The sequence below is a fragment of the Hemibagrus wyckioides genome, linkage group LG02 (assembly GCF_019097595.1).
Source record: "Hemibagrus wyckioides isolate EC202008001 linkage group LG02, SWU_Hwy_1.0, whole genome shotgun sequence".
NCBI classification, from domain to species: domain Eukaryota; kingdom Metazoa; phylum Chordata; class Actinopteri; order Siluriformes; family Bagridae; genus Hemibagrus; species Hemibagrus wyckioides.
In genome coordinates this window covers 11879630-11897977 of record NC_080711.1, presented here as the reverse complement: position 1 = coordinate 11897977, position 18348 = coordinate 11879630, and the positions used below count along the sequence as shown (strand labels likewise).

General features: G+C 38.1%; 1 protein-coding gene across 1 annotated transcript; it reads left to right on the top strand.

The window, feature by feature from the left end:
* The first annotated feature begins 15362 nt into the window (after positions 1 to 15362).
* Positions 15363 to 17225, top strand: foxd7 (forkhead box D7). Its single transcript, XM_058405519.1, has one exon. The coding sequence runs from the start codon at positions 15939 to 15941 to the stop codon at positions 16893 to 16895; it is 957 nt and encodes a 318-aa protein (XP_058261502.1). The 5' UTR covers positions 15363 to 15938; the 3' UTR covers positions 16896 to 17225.
* The last annotated feature ends 1123 nt before the right edge of the window (positions 17226 to 18348 follow it).

Below are 18348 nucleotides of genomic sequence, written 5' to 3'. Positions count from 1 at the left end.
CTATGTTCACATTCAACAATGTAAGCAAAATCTAGAGCCATGGACCTTAAAGAATGGGCTGGGGACCTCCAGTGGTGCATGATGTATGTTCAAGGAATATCCTAACTGTATTGTTTTTATTCACACGATGCTGGTGGAGTTTAAAACTGAACAGCAAGTTGAAAAACATTAATCCTGCAGCAATTTTAATAAAATCGGGTTAAATACTGTATATGTATACTATAATGGTCCATACTCATCCTGCTCTCAAAATTAAATTTCTGCTTTGACCAAAAGGGGTCCTTTAAAGGGGTCACTGGGAGCAAAAACTAAAAAAAATCATGATATTTTAGATTGTCGGTGGTACTGGAAAAAAGTACTGTTTTAATGCTATTGGGTGTGTAGCTTCTGTCTTTTGGCAATGGATAATATGCAGGTGACAAACTGCCCTTACACCCTGCTGTGTGGACCTTTGAAAAAAATTAATTGTTGTACATGTGCAACTAGTGCTTGACAAATGTAGATAATGTTGCTCAAATTAATCAAACATCAGTTTCAACCACCTTTTATTTTATTAAAATAATTTAAAAAAAATAATTTAATAATTTTGCTGTGTAGTTTTAGGCCAACATCAGTAATCAGGCTTCATTAATCAGAGAGATATGATATCACAAATGAATGTAGAACTCTCATATTTAATAGCACATGCAAGGAATTTGAGTTCCGTGTGAAAGGCGTTAATATGCCAAGCCTAGTCAGTTCCAAATTTCACTCATCCTTCTGAACAAAATGTTTTCATAGGTAATTAAATGAATCTAGGCTTTTTCACCAATCTTTGACTTATTGCTGCTGATAAAACTCCACTTGCACTCAAACCAGTGGAGTTAAGTCTAGATATATGACAAAGTCAATAGTATGGTGTGAAGGGGAGAATTTCTTGTAAATGAAGATTATTTTTAGACTGGAGAAAATCCAAGGGTTGGTCATGATTTTCTCACATTCTTTTTGTCCTCTGGGGAATAATTATTTAGGTCCTGGTGTGCTTTCATGAGACTACAGTAAGATTCAAATGCTAACGATAAGTGTGTGAGAGCAGTCACAGCAGTACATAGTTTATTATTTTGGCAGACAACTTTTAACTTTAAATGGCTGTGTGTGTTCCCTTTGAAAACATAACCAGTTTCCCTTCTGTGAAAGACATGAAGAATTACCTCAATAACTTCATCCACCCAGGATCATTCAGTGTGGTTTTTGAACAATGAAGACATTGAGTCTTAAACACATCCCTTTCCCCCCTTTGCACATATAAATCTGTCCTCTGTCTCAACACATGGTGATTGTGGACCATTTGTACTGCTGAGTCTCAACAATCATAACTCGGTTTACAGATGTTATTTTTCTAATAGCATTTATTAATTTGCCATGCTTTTATCTCCAGTCAAAATGAACGCAGAACGCATTTCCTGTCATATACCTGTTTTTCATTCTGTCTGTTGACCGGAAACAAGCTCAAACGGTTGTTAACAGTAGTTCATTTTTATTGCATAGAGTGGGAGGTGAATCTGAGGCTGTCTACACTGAGAAAATGCAGCATATATAAAGCACTGATTACTCATGGGAAAGTTTGATCCTGTTAATATGCCATGTAGGCTTTGGCATAATTAAAGCTTTGACACTGTCATGAAACCACTGTCTGTCTCTGTTCTGCTTCATGATTAGATTTAAAAAGATGGAAAATTGTGTGCATCCACTTTTTGATCTATTTCTGATTTATCTTTTTATTAGCACTCCAACTTACAGTATAGAGATTAAGCTTTTCCTGTTTTGTTCTGAAGAAAGACAACAAAAGTTGCCAGATTCCATTTGAGCTGGAAGGCACTGGCTTAAACAGTGATACATATCATCAGACCCTTTGTTTCGTTTCTACGCATCTCGCCAAAAAGTGGTTGTGCTAAACCCTCAGAGGAAGCTGCGAACAAATATGAGATGAGATGTGTCTCTGTTCATCTGCACAGGCAATACATGTTGCCAGTTTCCCACATGCATCACTTCAGGGCCTGCTTTCAATTAGCAAGCTTAACCTGCAGTGAGGAGGCGGGTTGCGTCATAACTAAGCTTGTGGCTGGAGCTGTGTGAGCGTTGTGAGAGTTTCTGAAGGCCAAGCTGGTGATAAAAAAATGACTCAGACTGAGTGTGGTAGCCTGGTATAACCTGTCTGTTGGCTTTTGCTTTTTCTGACTAACAAAAGACAAGCCCTCAGATATAATGTATCTATACAAAAGATCCTATAAATTACAGAGAAAAATATGGCATGCATCGACACATCATCAAGGATGTGGGATGTTTTTCAGGTTCTGACATGCTGGCCCTGAGATAAAACAAATGTCACTTCTTGCGAAATACTGTTAAGGAAACATTTATTTGCATAAAACAGATATGTGACTTCAACATAGAAATATATGAAAGTGAGATTTCTTCAACAGAAAGAAATGTCAGATGCAAAGCTAGAAAGTTGCATTAATTATTTATTTTTTTAAAATTGACGTCTTTCCTTGATATTTTTACTTTCATCCCGTGGCATTACCCAGTGACCTCTAACTGCAAACTTTTTTTATGGTCTGTGCTACCTGTTTGAGGTGTGGGTGGGTATGCCCCATGCTTGCCTGTTCTAACTAAACGAGTCATTTACTGCAGGAGCCTTTGAGGTTAGCATTATAGAGGTACAGGGCTGGTTGGTAACCAAACACACTAGAATGGTTTAGCTGAGTGGAAATGTTACGTAGAAAGAGATAGTTCTGATCATACTTGGCCCAGGCAAAGGAAATCTAGCTCAGTTGTTTTGTTTCTCTCAGGCCAGTTTTACTGTAAGCAGTTTATGATTGCCAGTGTTATCTGTCGATTCGACAGGCAATAGTTTCTTTGAAAAACAAAAAGGCAATTGGATGGAGGTTTCTCTCCAAACCATTGAGGCAAACCCAACATTGAGTTCTGAAGCATACGCTTCATCAACAAAAGGCTTTGTGGGATCTTGATTATTCAGGATGTGGCCTTTTTCAGTCTTTAGAAGGCCTCCTCAGCTGCTGGGTTCCACTTGAGTTATTTCTTGACTGAGGACATGCAGGACAAGGCTGAAACCTTGAATAAACCTGTAGAAATTTGTAAACTGAGAAACTTTGATAGTGCCTGGCACCAACCAGTTGGTCACCAGGAACATAGAAACCTGCTTAAGATGTTCAGCATGAGAAGATCAGGATGTTGTTAATATAAGTGATATAGTGTGGTGCTGATTGAGTCCCAGTGTGAGCGTGGGTAACTGTGAATGTGACAGTGCTGGTGAGTGCAGGTTTACATGACAAAACTCAACAGCCATTCAAAAGCAGTTGGTTGGTCAATGAAACCAGTTAGCTAGTAAACTAGTATCATAATATACACTACCAGTCAAAAGTTTGGACACACCTTTTAATTCAGTGTTTTTTGTTTAGGGATTTATTTAAGAGTTCTGGAATAGTTCTTGTGAGAACAGTATTGTCAAGTGCATTTGCAAAACCCATCAAGCACCATGATGAAACTGGCTCACATGAAGAGCATCCCAGTAAAGCAAGACCAAAATTTACCTCTGCTGCAGAGGAGAAGTTCATTTAGAGTTACGAGCCTCAGAAATCACCAATTAACAGCACCTCAGATTAGAGCCGTTATGAAGGCTTTACAGAGCATCAGTAGCAGACATATCTCAATATCAACTGTTCAAAGGACATTATTGCATATCTCAGCCGCCTTCAGCATCGTTTTACAATGTAGAAAGAAATAAACATCAGGAAAGACCATGGAATTAGAAGGTGTGTCCAAACTTTTGACTGGTAGTGTATATTTAATACATCAGGATTCTACAAGATTTCCAGATGTGTATGTCACAATTTTGACTGTCTGCCTGGAAACAAAGCCATCACATTATGGAAAAACACGTGTTAAGAAGAATCTCTCATACACCCAAGCCATCCTATACACTGACAACTAGTGTGAAGACTACTGACCACCTACTATCACAGAAATATCTAAATAATTAATTAATTAATTAATTAATTAATTAATTAAACAAACTTGATCAGCATGTAGTTTCTAGATGGGCTGGTTTGAGCATTACAGAAAATGCTGACCTCTGGGATTTTTCACACATAACAGTCTCTAGAGCAGGGGTGTCCAATCTTATCCAGAAAGGGCCGGTGTGGGTGCAGGTTTTCATTCAAACCAAGCACAAGCTACACCTGATTCCAACTGGCTAATCAGTAGATCTTGGCTTTCAGTAGACTCAGGTGTGGCTTCTGCTCGGTTGGAATGAAAACCTGCACCCACACCGGCCCTTTGCGGATAAGATTGGACACCCCTGCTCTAGAGTTTACAAAGTTGTTGTTCTTTCGGCTGCTCCATCTTTGGGATTGCCACAGCAGATCACCTGGTTCATGTATTTGATTTGGCACAGGTTTTACGCCAGATGCCCTTCCTGATGCAACCCTTCCATTTTATCCGGGCTTGGGACTGTCAGAGAGTTTTTCTCAAGTTTACGAAGAATGGTATGAAAAACAAACAAAAACACACCTTGGGAGTGACCGATCTGTATGTTTAGCTTTGGTAAATATAAAAGTCAGGGGCGGACTTAGTGATTTGGGGGCCCTAAGTGATTCCAGGTATGGGAAACTTGCGCATGTGCAGTACGATAGGAAAGTTCCCCTATTCATGAATCATGGGGGGGCCCCGCATTTGAAAAGATGTAATAATAACGTTAAAATCTTAATGGTTATAGACAGACCATACAATATATGCTAGAAAAGTAATAAGTACTATATGATTTATATAGGCTTCTTGGTATTGGTTGGGCCCCCTATTTCCCCGGGGCCCTACGCAGCAGATTACCTCGCTTATTGGTTAAGTCCGCCCCTGATAAAAGTCAGAAAAGATTGCTCAGACTGATTCAAGCTGACAGGAAGGCTACAGTAACTCAAATAACCACTCGGTACAGTCATGGTGAACAATGGAGTATCTCAGGATGCACAATTTTACCAAGTTTTAAAATAAGTTTCTTAATAATGTGGTGAAAGTGATACATTTTGTGGGCATTTCTAATAGGAACTAGTGCTATGCTACACCATTAAATAAATCTTAGCTCTCATTCTCTAACCCATAACATCAGTACTGAAGTTTATAGAAACCACAACAAGAAGAGAAACATACCGTTTTAAGTTACAAAAAGATCATAGCAGGTTGATTTTAATGCAGATTCTAATTCTACATCATACATTACATAAATATGCATACTTCTGAACATATATACTTCTTGAGCTATTAAAGGTGACTACAAACGTGGACATAATTCTTCCTAAATGCTAGAGTTCTCTGTAATGTAAACTCACATTTCTACACATCCCTTTTACTTCATCTTCGTCTCTCTGCATCTCTCTTTTTGTCTACCTCTTCATCAATAATTAAACGATAAGACTATAGAAGACTTGCTAGGCAAGCTATACCCATGAAATATATCATCATGAAATTAAACTGTATGCCATGTTTTCACTTAAATTCCTTACTTAATTACTGTCCATCTCTCTCTCTCTCTCTCTCTCTCTCTCTTGTCCTTTTCCTTTTTTTCTGTACCTTCTATCTATTATCCCTGGCCCTGGCCTCGTTCTGCAGTCCTGGATGTCACTCAGAATTCAAGTGTAAATGCATGAATGCAACCTGAAATGAGCCTTTGTGCTGTCTGTGGACATTATATAGCAGTAAGTCTGGGCCTTTTGCCTGGTGATGTCTTTCCCATGCAAATACAAACCACTTGGATTATTTTGTTCCAAAATTGAATACGGAACAGTGAGAAGTTTGACCAGTGGGTTATGGAAAAGGCTTTCATCTCTGTATATAGGAAAATATGGCCAGCTTTCAAAACAAGCATCATAAACCCATCAGTGTCCAGTGTTCTAAGCTGTATGTGAAGTCATGTCTCATGATAATATGCATAAGCTAAAGTGTAGTTGTAAATTCTACCATATGGTAAATGATGACAGATCATATAAGCAATAAAAAAATATTTTTGGCAGTTATTTTGAAGTCCATACATTTAATCCAGTGATTAATTGGCACAGAGGGTTCATAATAGGAACTCTGGTGAAATGGGCCTTCTTCCATGGCACATGGAGAGCTCAACCACAGAACAGTTCACTCATTTCCACAGTGTAATCATAGCTTATTTACTCTGCTGTGGCTTATATTCAAAGTTAGACTGTCAATTAAAAGTCAAAAGCACAGGTTTGTTCACAGTGTGATCCTTCCTGATGTCTTACTCAAATAAACTCTTAGTTAAATAAGTAAAATCAACTAATTTAAAGTTCATATAGAGCTTGTGAGAACAAATTACACTCCTTGTACTGAAGGACCCCAGCATACTAAAGCTTATTGTTTTCTCTTCTCCCACACACTGATTTAGCTCATCAGCTAATTATGGAGTCCTCTGGGAGCAAAGAACAACAATCAGCCTCATCGTGATTAATGCTTCCGTAACCCACCCAAAGCAAGACCTAGCCAACTGTTTGGGCCACATAAAGTGCTCACTAGCTCAGCACAACTGACTCTGCAGGTTGGTGAACAGAAGGCTCACAGGAAATGTCCACTGACACCCGGGTTGATATGTGAATGTGGATATGTTTGCCCTTTTCCTAAACGCATTTGGATGATATAAATAGATTTAGGAATGCTTCTGAGTAACACAGCAGAGGGAAGAAAGTGTCCAAGAGGGTTTTTATTCACACTATAGCAGCTGGACATGACCTCTTTGCACCCATACTACTTCAAGGTCTTGACCTCCCAACTGATGAGGGAACAGATGCTGCTATTTTTTTGCATGGGATCCGAGGCTCTTGCAGCAGACAGGTGAAAGTTAACAAGTTAAGTGATATGCATACAGACGAGACAGAGTATAGACCAATCATCTGGGGATATGTGTAGCAGCCTTCAAAAAACATAGATTTGACGTGAATGATCAGGCATTTTAACAGAAAACACAATACAAATGCTTTATACAATTTACATTGTAAGTGGTAACCACAGCACACTTGACATGCATTTTGAGGGAAAAATCACTTTGCCAGCAAACTGAAGAGAGACGTATATTTTCTCCCCCAAACATAGCACTGTATAGTCAGGGTTACAGATTTAAGAAGCAAATATGTCCTTATATATAAAGCATAACTCATTTAAAGATAAAAACTGCTACTTTGCTTACTTCTGATTTCTTGTGCAGCCATGTTGATTTGACATCACTACACAAATTTAACGAATAGAAATTTCAAATTAAAGAGGGTATTTTCTTGGACTTCCTGGTTGGTGGTTGGTAATTCCAAGCTGCAACACTGATTTGAATGCAGCAATAGAATTAATATAAAGTCTTAAAGTTCTTAGAGAAAAAGGCCACTGAATGGAGGTTTTCTCCAAACCGTTGAGGCTAACCCAACATTGAGTTCTGAAGCATCCACTTCATTAACAAAAGGCATTGTGGGATATGAATTATTTTAGTCTTTAGAAAGCCTCCTCAGCTGCTGGGTTCCACTTGAGTCATTTCTTGACTAGAGACAATCAAGTCATCTACTAGGGGAGCCTTTGAGGTTAGCATTTCAGAACAGGGCTGGTTGGTAACCAAACACACTGGAATGGTTTAGCTGAGATACATAGAAAGAGATACGTTCTGAGCATACTTGGTGCAGGGAAGGAAACCTAGCTCAGTTGATTGTTTCTCAGCAAAGAAAGTCCATAGGAATCTAGTGATCTCTTGATTGGGCCACTCCACCTGCCCATTCCTCTCATGCCAGTTTTACTGTCAGCAGCTTATGATTGCCAATGTCATAAGTCAATTCAGCAGGCAATAGTTTCTTGGAGAAAAAGGCCATTGGATGGAGGTCTCTCTCCAAACTGTTGAGGCAAACCCAACACTGAGTTATGAAGCATCCACTTTATCAACAAAAGGCTTTGTGGGATCTGGATTATTTAGGATGAGGCCTTTTTCAGTCTTTAGAAAGGCTACTCAGTTGCTGGGTCCCGTTTGAGTCATTTCTTCACTAGGGACATGCTATGACCTTGAATAAACCTTCTGTAGAACTGAAGCAATCTGAGAAACCTCTTTGATAGTGCTAGGCATTGGTATTAATTTGAATGCAGCAATAGAATGAATGTAAAGTCAGAAAATCTGAAATGAATTAGAAAATGTTATTGACAGGGGGTCAAAATTTGTCAACAATGACCAATGAATCCTGTTTTCTTCTGAAATTATTATTATTACATTTTACTAAAAATATGTTTTTTGCCTTGCAAAAGAACTTGAAGAATCAAACTGTGCAAAACGTTGTGTTCCATGAATTATTGACCATTATTGAAATGGTTAATAGAATACCCAAAATCCAATCAGTTAAAAAAATAAGAAAAGCTTGAAAACATTAATTTTCCATAATGGATCAGATTGAAAATCAGCTGAAATTAAATAAAATAAAATGAATAAAACCAAAAGAGGAATCAACATGTTGATGCTACTGGCCATTGAGGTTTTTGGACAGGTTGGTGAGGTAAAAGAAAGCAGCCACCTAATGTAAGACTGCCTGCTTTATATCACTGAGACTGCTCATATACTCAAGACAGATGAGGTACTTTATAATACAAATACAAAATTACAAATAATATTTGATATTGTGAAGCTTTCTATAAATAGATATTTCACTGAACATTTATGGAAGGTGATTCCAGTGTCAGTGCTTTGTAATGGTCATTGTCAGTGGAGTTACCTCATGGGAAAATCTTCTAGAAAAGGAATTTGTGTTTTATGGTTTCTCAGTAACATAATATGCTGTGTATTGTTGTCTTATTAACTTCAAGAGAGAGAAAAAGAGAGACTGGTTAGGAAAATGACTATATATATTTGTAGTACATAACAGATAACAGGACTTGTCTATACAACAATCAATGTGACTATAATCAGACTGTTATGTAATTCAAGTAAACATTTTAGTCATTGGAAAAATACTGTGGTATAATAGGAATGAAACACTTTGGGAACACATATTTTCCCATCATTCCCATTTCTTCCTGTCTTAACGTGTTCCACCACTGTTTAGTTATTAGTCAATGAGCAGAGTCAGGAGTCTTATAGCACTAAAAAGATGAAGTAGTATTTGAAAAGACTGTAATGTCTATCTAGAAAAATGTTTGGCTAAAATCATCTTTGCATTCTACATTAGATGTGGAAACACTGTTGGTTTGTCTGATGCTCAGAACAAGCTGTTTGATGTTGGAACACACAGACCAAAAATTACAAACCAAGAGTTCACTGGGTTGATCCCAGCTGATAGCATCATCCATCATGAGCCTGGAAAAAAATACTCGGAACTAATAAAGTACATTAAGTCTATGCTGCTTTATTCATTATCCTCATCACAGGGAAAATAATTTGATCAGATTGACAGGTGCTGAATGAGCAAATATCATCAGTGTCAATAAATGTTGCTTTCTTTGTTTACAGATGTTATTTTTCTAATAGCATTTATTCATATGCCATGCTTTTATCTCCAGTCACAATGGAGGCAGAATGCATTTCCTTTCATATACCTGTTTTTTACTTTGTCTGTAGACCGGAAACAGCTCAAGTAGTTGTGGCAAGTTCAGGAAGAGTCACTTTAGAGCTTATTAGAAATTAATCAGACTGTCGCACTTTCACATGCACAGAAAGTTTCTCTCTCACACACACACACACACACAAATGCGCGAGCTAGAGGGTTTGGTAAACAGACCTATAAACACTAAAAGTACAGAAATAGAAGCTGTTCCTGTAAGACAACAAAAAGATTTATCTGGACTCTGGCTCCCCCTGTTGATGACTGGGCACTGGGGATATCTGGGTGAGTTAATAACCTGTCAGCTTGTTAGGAAGCTGTGAACGTTTTTAGGATAGAGACTCTGAGTCTTGAGGATAGGATAGTCTTTGAGTCTTATTTACTTCAACACAGATTAGAAAAACCTGCATTCAAGATATTACCTTCAGTTTGACTGCAATCACTAATTTAGCTGCACCACAGTTTCCTTAATCTGATTTGATTAAGTTTTACTTAATCAACTTAATCAACTCTTAATCATATGTTAAGTTAATAATAAGTTAAGATATCCCATCCTTAGTGGTTAGGGTCAGAGCACAGGGTCAGCCATGATGCAGCGCCCCTGGAGCAGGGTGAGTTGGGGGCCTTGCTCAAGGGTTAGGGTTCAAGCCCCAGCACCGCCAATCTGCCACCATTGGGGCCTTGCTCAAGGGTTAGGGTTCAAGCCCCAGCACCGCCAATCTGCCACCATTGGGGCCTTGCTTTGGTGGCAGATTGGCAGTGCTGGGGCTTGAACCCTAACCCTTGAGCAAGGCCCCCAACTCACCCTGCTCCAGGGGCGCTGCATCATGGCTGACCCAGTGCTCTGACCCTAACCACTTGAGCAAGGCCCCAATGGTGGCAGATTGGCGGTGCTGGGGCTTGAACCCCGATCTTCTGGTCAAGGACTCAGAGTCTTGACCACTTGAGCTACCACCACCACTACTTATATGTTAATAAATCAGAACTTTGAACTTTATAGACCATATTTATTTATTCACAACATTTTATCCAGGTAATCTATAATGTACATGTATCACGAATCAGGTTTTTTTCTTCCCATAGGTTTATAATGCCGGACACCAAAAACGGTGGGAATTTAGTTGTCTGGTTATTTACAGCTTTAACACCGCCAGGCGGCGCAGGTGACTGACACTGACACACGTAGAAGAAATATCACACTTATTCACGCCCTCTAGTGGCCAAAATTAGGTTAAATGCCATGACGCACACACACACGCTGATACGCATATTCACATACCATACAACTAAAGTCACTGAAAGGTGACGTGACATGTTGAAAGTAGGAAAAATGAACAAAAATAAGAATCTGAGCACCCTTTTCGAGTGGAAAATTGTGATGGCTTGATGATTGGGTCAGAGCATCTCCAAAACAGAAGATCTCGTGGGGTGTTCCTGGAAGGCATGTACCAAAAATAACGAAGGAAAGGACAAATGAAATTTAAAGAAGGGCAAATGGCTCACTGTTGTTCATGGGGACTGAAGGTTAGCCCACCTGATTCTAGAGAAGAGCTACTCTAACACAAATTTCTGTCTATGATAGAAAGGTGTCAGAACACAGTGCATCACAGCTTGGTGTATATGTGGCTGAGTAGCTGCAGACTGCTGCCCCCTGTTCAACACTGAAAATGGCAAAATGGGTACATATGCATCAGAACTGGACCATGGACCAATGGAAAGTGTTGACCAACCTGACTGGATTAATCACATTTTCTTTCATGTGGACAGCTGGGTGAATGTATGTCAATTTCCTGTGAAAGACATGGCATCAGGATGCACTATGCGCAGAGGGCAAGTCAGGGAAGGCAGTGTGCTACTCTGGGCAATATTCTGTCTGGAAATCTTGGGTCTTGGAATTCATGTGGATGTTACTTTGACTTTTCCATTTATATTTACATTTCTGCCATTTGGCAGATGCCCTTATCCAGAGCCACATACAAAAGTCCTTCAATGTCTCTTTCTATGAAAACTTGGACCACCTACCTAAACATTGTTGCAGACCAAGTACACCCCTTCATGACAGTAATATTTCTTAATGAGAGTGGCCTCTTTCAGTAGGACAATATATCCTACAACACTGCGAAAACAGAACTTGAATAAGAGTTCCAGGTGTTAATTTGACATCCAAATTCCTCAGATCTTAATCTGATGCAGCATCTGTGGGATGTATCTGTGGGACAAGCCACCGCAGCCTCACCTCACAACTTAGGACTTAAAGGATCCATGTCTCCCCAGGTGGTGGCACAAGTTGACCTTTCCAATCTTAGGCAGGGGTTTAATACTATGGCAGATATCGGTTTGTGTGTGTGTGTGTGTGTGTGTGTACATACATATTGCATACAGAATATTTTTAATGTCTGGCATCGTCATTCATTCGATATTGAATATACAAGCAATATCAGAAAAAAGCCTTTAATGTCTGCATTTTATGCCAAGTTATGCCAACAGTCAGGTAAAACGAATCACTTGATTATTGGAAATAATCAACAACAGGGGCAGCCAAATGGGGGACAAACTTTCCCCACAAGGATTGAAATTTGTGTTGAGATATTTGGCTGATCCACACAAGAAAAACGAGTTTTAAAGAAGGATTATAAATATATATAAATATATATATATATATATATAAATATATATATATATATATATATATATATACATATATATATAGTCATTTAGTCACCACCAAATCCTTGATTAAAGCCAGTACAGAAGGTAACCAATCGGAAAATAGTGCTGCTAAAATGGGCCAGCAATTAAAATACATTTATTTTTAAAGGCAAAAAAAAGGTTTTGTTACAGAGACCATACGTGTATGAATCGAATATTTCCTTCTTATTACTTCGTTTTTTTTCTTTCGTCTCTAAAAAAAGCATTGACACACCCAGCACTAAACCAAATCATGAACATCGATGAAAGTGATATGAAATAATAGAATGAGAATTTTTTTCACTTTTGTTTAAGTAAGCTTCTAAACGTCTATTTTTGGCATTCATCAAATAAATTCAGCGTATTTGCGTCCAATGTTACTGTACTTTTTCAAAGCAATTGCACAGGTATTTGTGCATCCTTAAAAAAATAAATGCAATTTATACAATGCTTTATGTTGACTGGTGCATTGCACAATTTAGACAATGTCTAATTTGTCTGTCAGCCTTTTTTGGTTTTAGTATTCAGTTGCATATTTATCTAGCAAAATTCCAAGCTGTTAAGATACAGAGATCACGATAAATAGCCCGGCTGTTTTAGTGTTTCTTGGCGAAAGGTCGTTCATATGCCTCCACAAAACAGCCAGAGAAATGGCCTGATTTTTTTTTAAGTATGCTTCGGGGTGGCGGTGTTGGAAAGGATTTATAGTTTCCATATTGCACAAGTGTGTGGATGGTCCGTATGAGTTAATAGGCTGCAATATGTCTCTTCTGTTAAAATGGCTTTCTGTCGGCTTAGTTTGTAAGCCAGCAGTGAGTATTCATGTCCCGCATAAGAATGAGCACAGTGGCCACAAATCACAAAATGTGCTGGACACTAGTACACATAGAATGCCACAAAAGATATATATTTGGGAATGTCGAGTGTCTTGTAAAATTTTGTGGCTTGGAGGATGCTTTAAAAAAAAAAAAGCTGAGTAAGACAACTGAGAGAAAAGTCTACAATGCTAAAATAAAACACTTTGTAAATTCCGTTTTAATTGTAAGTTTGCATCCTTTTTATCGTTTTGACTTGTTTCAATTTTGCGTTGCCTTGAAATAGCTGCTAAATTACAAACTACTGTATAATGTTCCCTGGTACTTTTTAAAAAAATAAAATAAAATAAATAAATAAATAAATAATAATAATAAAATAAATAAATAAATAAAAAGATTTTCTTTCTTCTTTTGCTTTACGTCTATTTTTAATCACTTTTCTATTAAACAAATTTGTTGTTTTCTTTCCCAGCAAATAACTGAAAGGACAACAAAGTCTGTATATAATCCTGTAGTGTTTATCTGATTTATTTCCCTAATTATAGTAAGTGCAGCATCTGAATGCGTTTGTTGAAATCCGACTTAATTTCAGCCGCAGTTTGTTTGTATTTAGGTTATAATCATTACATTCTAATGACTATCAATATGCCTATATTAATTATTGCTAACATTATTTTGTCTCATGTGTTAATTACCCAGCCTTAAGACTAAACATTAATCTCTCCTCCTTGCCCGCCACTGTATAGCATAGCAGCCCTGCATGGATTCGCTTATTTTCCGTCTCTCTCGGTGATTGAAACCACCCCTCGCGTGTATTTCCGCCGCGTCGGACCTGTTTCTAATATCAGCACATGCGTGATAGATTTGGGAAATCCAGTGCAGCTTTTTTGCAATATTGTAGCCCACCCGTGCCAATGTCCGGGACCGATAACGATTACGGGCAGGAAATGTGAGCATCCCAAACAAAAGAGGGGGAAAAACTGTGCAGCATTAAACACAACCAACCAGAGGCCTGTTCAATTGGGAACACACACACACACACACGACTGGTTTTTATCGCCGAAAAGATTTTTTCGCTTTCATCCCACCTGCCGACGGGATTAGTGATGGACTTCATTTTTGGCAAGTCATTAAATGCTGTAGAGGAAAAAAAAACTCCGGGATCAGGTGAAAGTGCACCAGAGTTACCTGGCTGTAAATGATCTTTATTTTACATTAAATTAGCTTATATAAATGCCAGATTGAATCCTATATTTACACTGTTAAAATAGCCCCTTTGATGGTGGCAAGCCTCTCAAGTCACTTTCATTCTAGTTCTACTTCGTTTTATTATTATTATTATTATTATTATTATTATTATTATTATTATTGTTGTTGTTGTTGTTAGTGTGTTGCTGTTACATAACAACCACATGATATAATAATTCTTATGCTTCTTGGTTTAAAATAATAATAATAATAATAATAATAATAATAATAATAATAATAATAATAATAATAATAGAGATATATAGAGAAATATTAGCACTATTTTAATTCGGCTATCTAGTAACACAATTAAACGTTTTCCTATAGGCTATATGTCTTGTAAATCAGTGTAAGACCACGGGTGTCCGACTCCAGTTCTTCAGTCCCGTTCACATCCCATCACGAGTTTAGCACTTTTAGCCCACAAAATTCAACATATAACACAATTGTTCACACCTGCTGCTGAATTTGGTGTTGGAAGATAAATGAATGAATGAATGAATGAATGAATGAATGAATGAATAAATGAATGAATGAATAAATAAATAAATAAATAAATAAATAAATAAATAAATAAATAAATAAATAAATAAATAAATAAATAAGCAATACGGTGGAGTTTAACATACAATTTCAACATACAAAATATTTTTCGTTTTCTTAATACTCGACATACCTTGTCATTCCTAATATTGCCGCCCATTAATACATTTTAGTGTTTTATTTTTAATTACGTTAAAGTGCTTCATCTGCCCTAAACTTGCTTATAATTATAACGACACATTTAAAGCGCTAAAAGCGCGTTTTAATATAAATGTTTCATCATGGCAAGACAATATTATGGCAAAACAGTACCGGCAATTCATAAAAAGCTTTTAGGCATGTGTTTTATCAATCGGCTTTAATTTATTGATGTCCTAAAAAAAATAATTAATTAATCTTTTATGCATGCAAACTCGCAGTTTTTTTCATAAGGTTAAATAATTGTATATTTTAAAAACATGCCATGAATCTGAATGTCCCCTCTGATGCAAGAGATGATGGCTGCTGTGAAACAAATAATGGTTTATCTCTAGTAAAATATGCGCGCGCTAGACTACACTGTTTATTTCTTTGTGGTATGTTTATGGTTATGATTTTGTAAAGATTGACGAGGTTGTTGTTAGGAGAGTTGTACTCCCGCTCCGCTGAAGTGGATCTTCTTTGCCCACACTTCATCATGACATCATGGTCACCTGATCCGAGCGCAGAGGAAATCCTGCTGCTTTGGAGAGGATGCTGGACATTGCAGAGGAACGTAGCTCGTAGCGTCACCAGCTTTTTTCCCCTCCTGGCTCCAATGTTGTGAAACGACTTTGTTTTGAAGAGGGTCTGCAAGTTTCGGTAAAGCGAAGCAAGGCACTTTTTGCGGTCTGTCTGATTGGTACTGGTCAGTCTAAGGTACTTTGTTTGTGTTCCAAAGAGGCGTCTTTGGTGAACAAAGTAAGCCAAGTTCACACAATCTCGGATCCTTTAATGTCTCTCACCTGTTGATGCAGGTGAAACCGGACTAGTTTGTGGATTTGCTACTATGACTTTGGATACGGATTTAATGGACGACCTGGTTATCGACGTGGTGGGAGAAGAGAGCAAGGATTTGGCAGAAGAGATCCGCTCCACCTCACCTCCAGTCCTGTCCGAGGCTGAATTCGGCTCGGCTTCTCTTTCTGCCAGGCATTATGAAGGCGATGAAAAAGACATAGCGTCTTCCAGATGTCTTCCAGCTCCGAGTAAAAGCGCCTCAGTAAAGCCGCCGTATTCCTACATCGCCCTGATCACGATGGCCATTCTGCAGAGCCCGAAAAAGCGGCTCACTCTCAGCGAGATCTGCGACTTCATCAGCCACCGCTTCGCTTACTATCGCGAGAAATTCCCCGCGTGGCAGAACTCCATTCGCCACAACCTGTCGCTCAATGACTGTTTCGTCAAGATGCCCCGGGAGCCGGGCAACCCGGGGAAGGGCAACTACTGGACCCTAGACCCGAACTCGGCGGACATGTTTGAGAATGGCAGCTTCTTGCGTCGAAGGAAGCGTTTCAAGCGACAGCACTTCCGATTCGGTATGTTGAAGGATCACACGTTAGAGCCTGCAACTTTTCCCAACCTGTCGTACGGCGCATACGGCCTCGGAGCGTCCTGTGTGCCTTTACCAAGCATGGACGTCTATCCGTTTGGATTCCGCCATGCCAGTCAGGCGTCCTGCGTGCCAGGCGCTCCACCTGGTACCGTCCTTCCGGCGCTATCCACCTTCTTTTCGCGGAGTTCACTACATACTAAAGCTTTCTCTCCGAGTCAGGCGCTCACAGTGGACTCATTAAGCTCAGCTGCGCTTCCTTCCAGCTCTCCGTATGCGCCCTCTGCTCTTCTCCATCCCATCGCCTTTCCTCCGTTTCTCAGCCTGCAGTACGAATATCAGAAACTGCAAAGTCTTACAGGTAGCTCAGAGGCGCCTAATAAACACTCGTACCTGGGCAGTGTTATTGATTAGCAGCGGTGTGGTTTTGTTTTGTTTTGTTTTCTCAGGAAATAACGTTTTTTGGCATGTTGATATGCTTTCAGAGTGAGAGATCAGAGTATCTCTGATTGCATTTAAAGGACACTGAACTTTTGACATTTATTCCCCACTGATTTTTTCTGGGATTTGTTGTTGTTGTTGTTGTTGTTGCTGTTGTTGAAGAAAGACTCATTTGTGTTTAAAATATTTTCTTATATTCATTTCATACTACATCATTTGCGGTTGAGTGATATGAAAAATATTTAACTGACGAATTTCCTCTTGGTTGTTTGGAAAAAAAATAAATCCAATTTGTTGAAATCACTCATGTTATTATTAATTTGTTAATAGACAAGAGAATTTTTTTTATACCTTAATTTAATTATAAACATCATTTGTATTAAGTTAGAAATGTGACTAATGTTCTACACTAAAATGTTTTATTACTCTTTAGCTTTTCATTTTAAACGTTTACTTCCATTATTTTTTAATTTGCTTTAACGATGCGCCTATACTGCTCCTGTCTTATCATCATTACCTCACCTAAATGAGTGACAATTATCAACAATTATAAACCATCTTCTTAATAGAACAGGTTTAATTTACAAAATGAATAATATTCTGTAAACTGTTTCAGCCAACTGAATAAGCTGATATATATATATATATATATATATATATATATATATATATATATATATATATATATATATATATATATATATATATATTTATTTATTTATTTTTTTAAAATCCCGTTGGATATTCACTGGGATTCATAAAAACGTAAATAAATTAATATCGTGCTGTAACAGCTTGTTAAAATGTGTAACTCACATTAATATAGTGCATACAGCCTAATTATTCTGCCTCAAAGGACTGTTGATTTCTTTGCAGAAATGCTATGACTACTCCAAAGAGAGATTTAGTTTGTCAGACACGGAGGTCTTATAGGCCATGTCTATGTGGATTAATTTAAGTGCGATCAGTGGAATCACGGAATTGGCCCGTTATGAATGCTCTTTAAAAATATACAATATGACACGTATCACGCATAACTAGGACCATATTTTCCGCAAAGCGAACATTATGAATAATCATTTCAAGCCCCGGCGGAGTTGTGTGTGTGTGTGTGTGTGTGTGTGTGTGAGTGTGTGTGCAGCTGCGGGCCTGACACATGCATTAAGAGTATAAAATCACTTGATTGGCTCGTTTTAGGCCTCCAGCACACACACAGCGTCTTAAGCAGCTAATCTACATTAAAAACATAGTTCAGAGCAAGAAAAAAAGGAGAGAGAGAGAGAGAGAGAGAGAGAGTGTGGAGAGTAAATTATAATAATAATATAATAACAATAATAATGACCGGGTACATTCTTACATTATTATTTTTTACTGATTACAAAATGCAAATACAAACAAGATAATCGGATGCCGCTAACTTTACTGA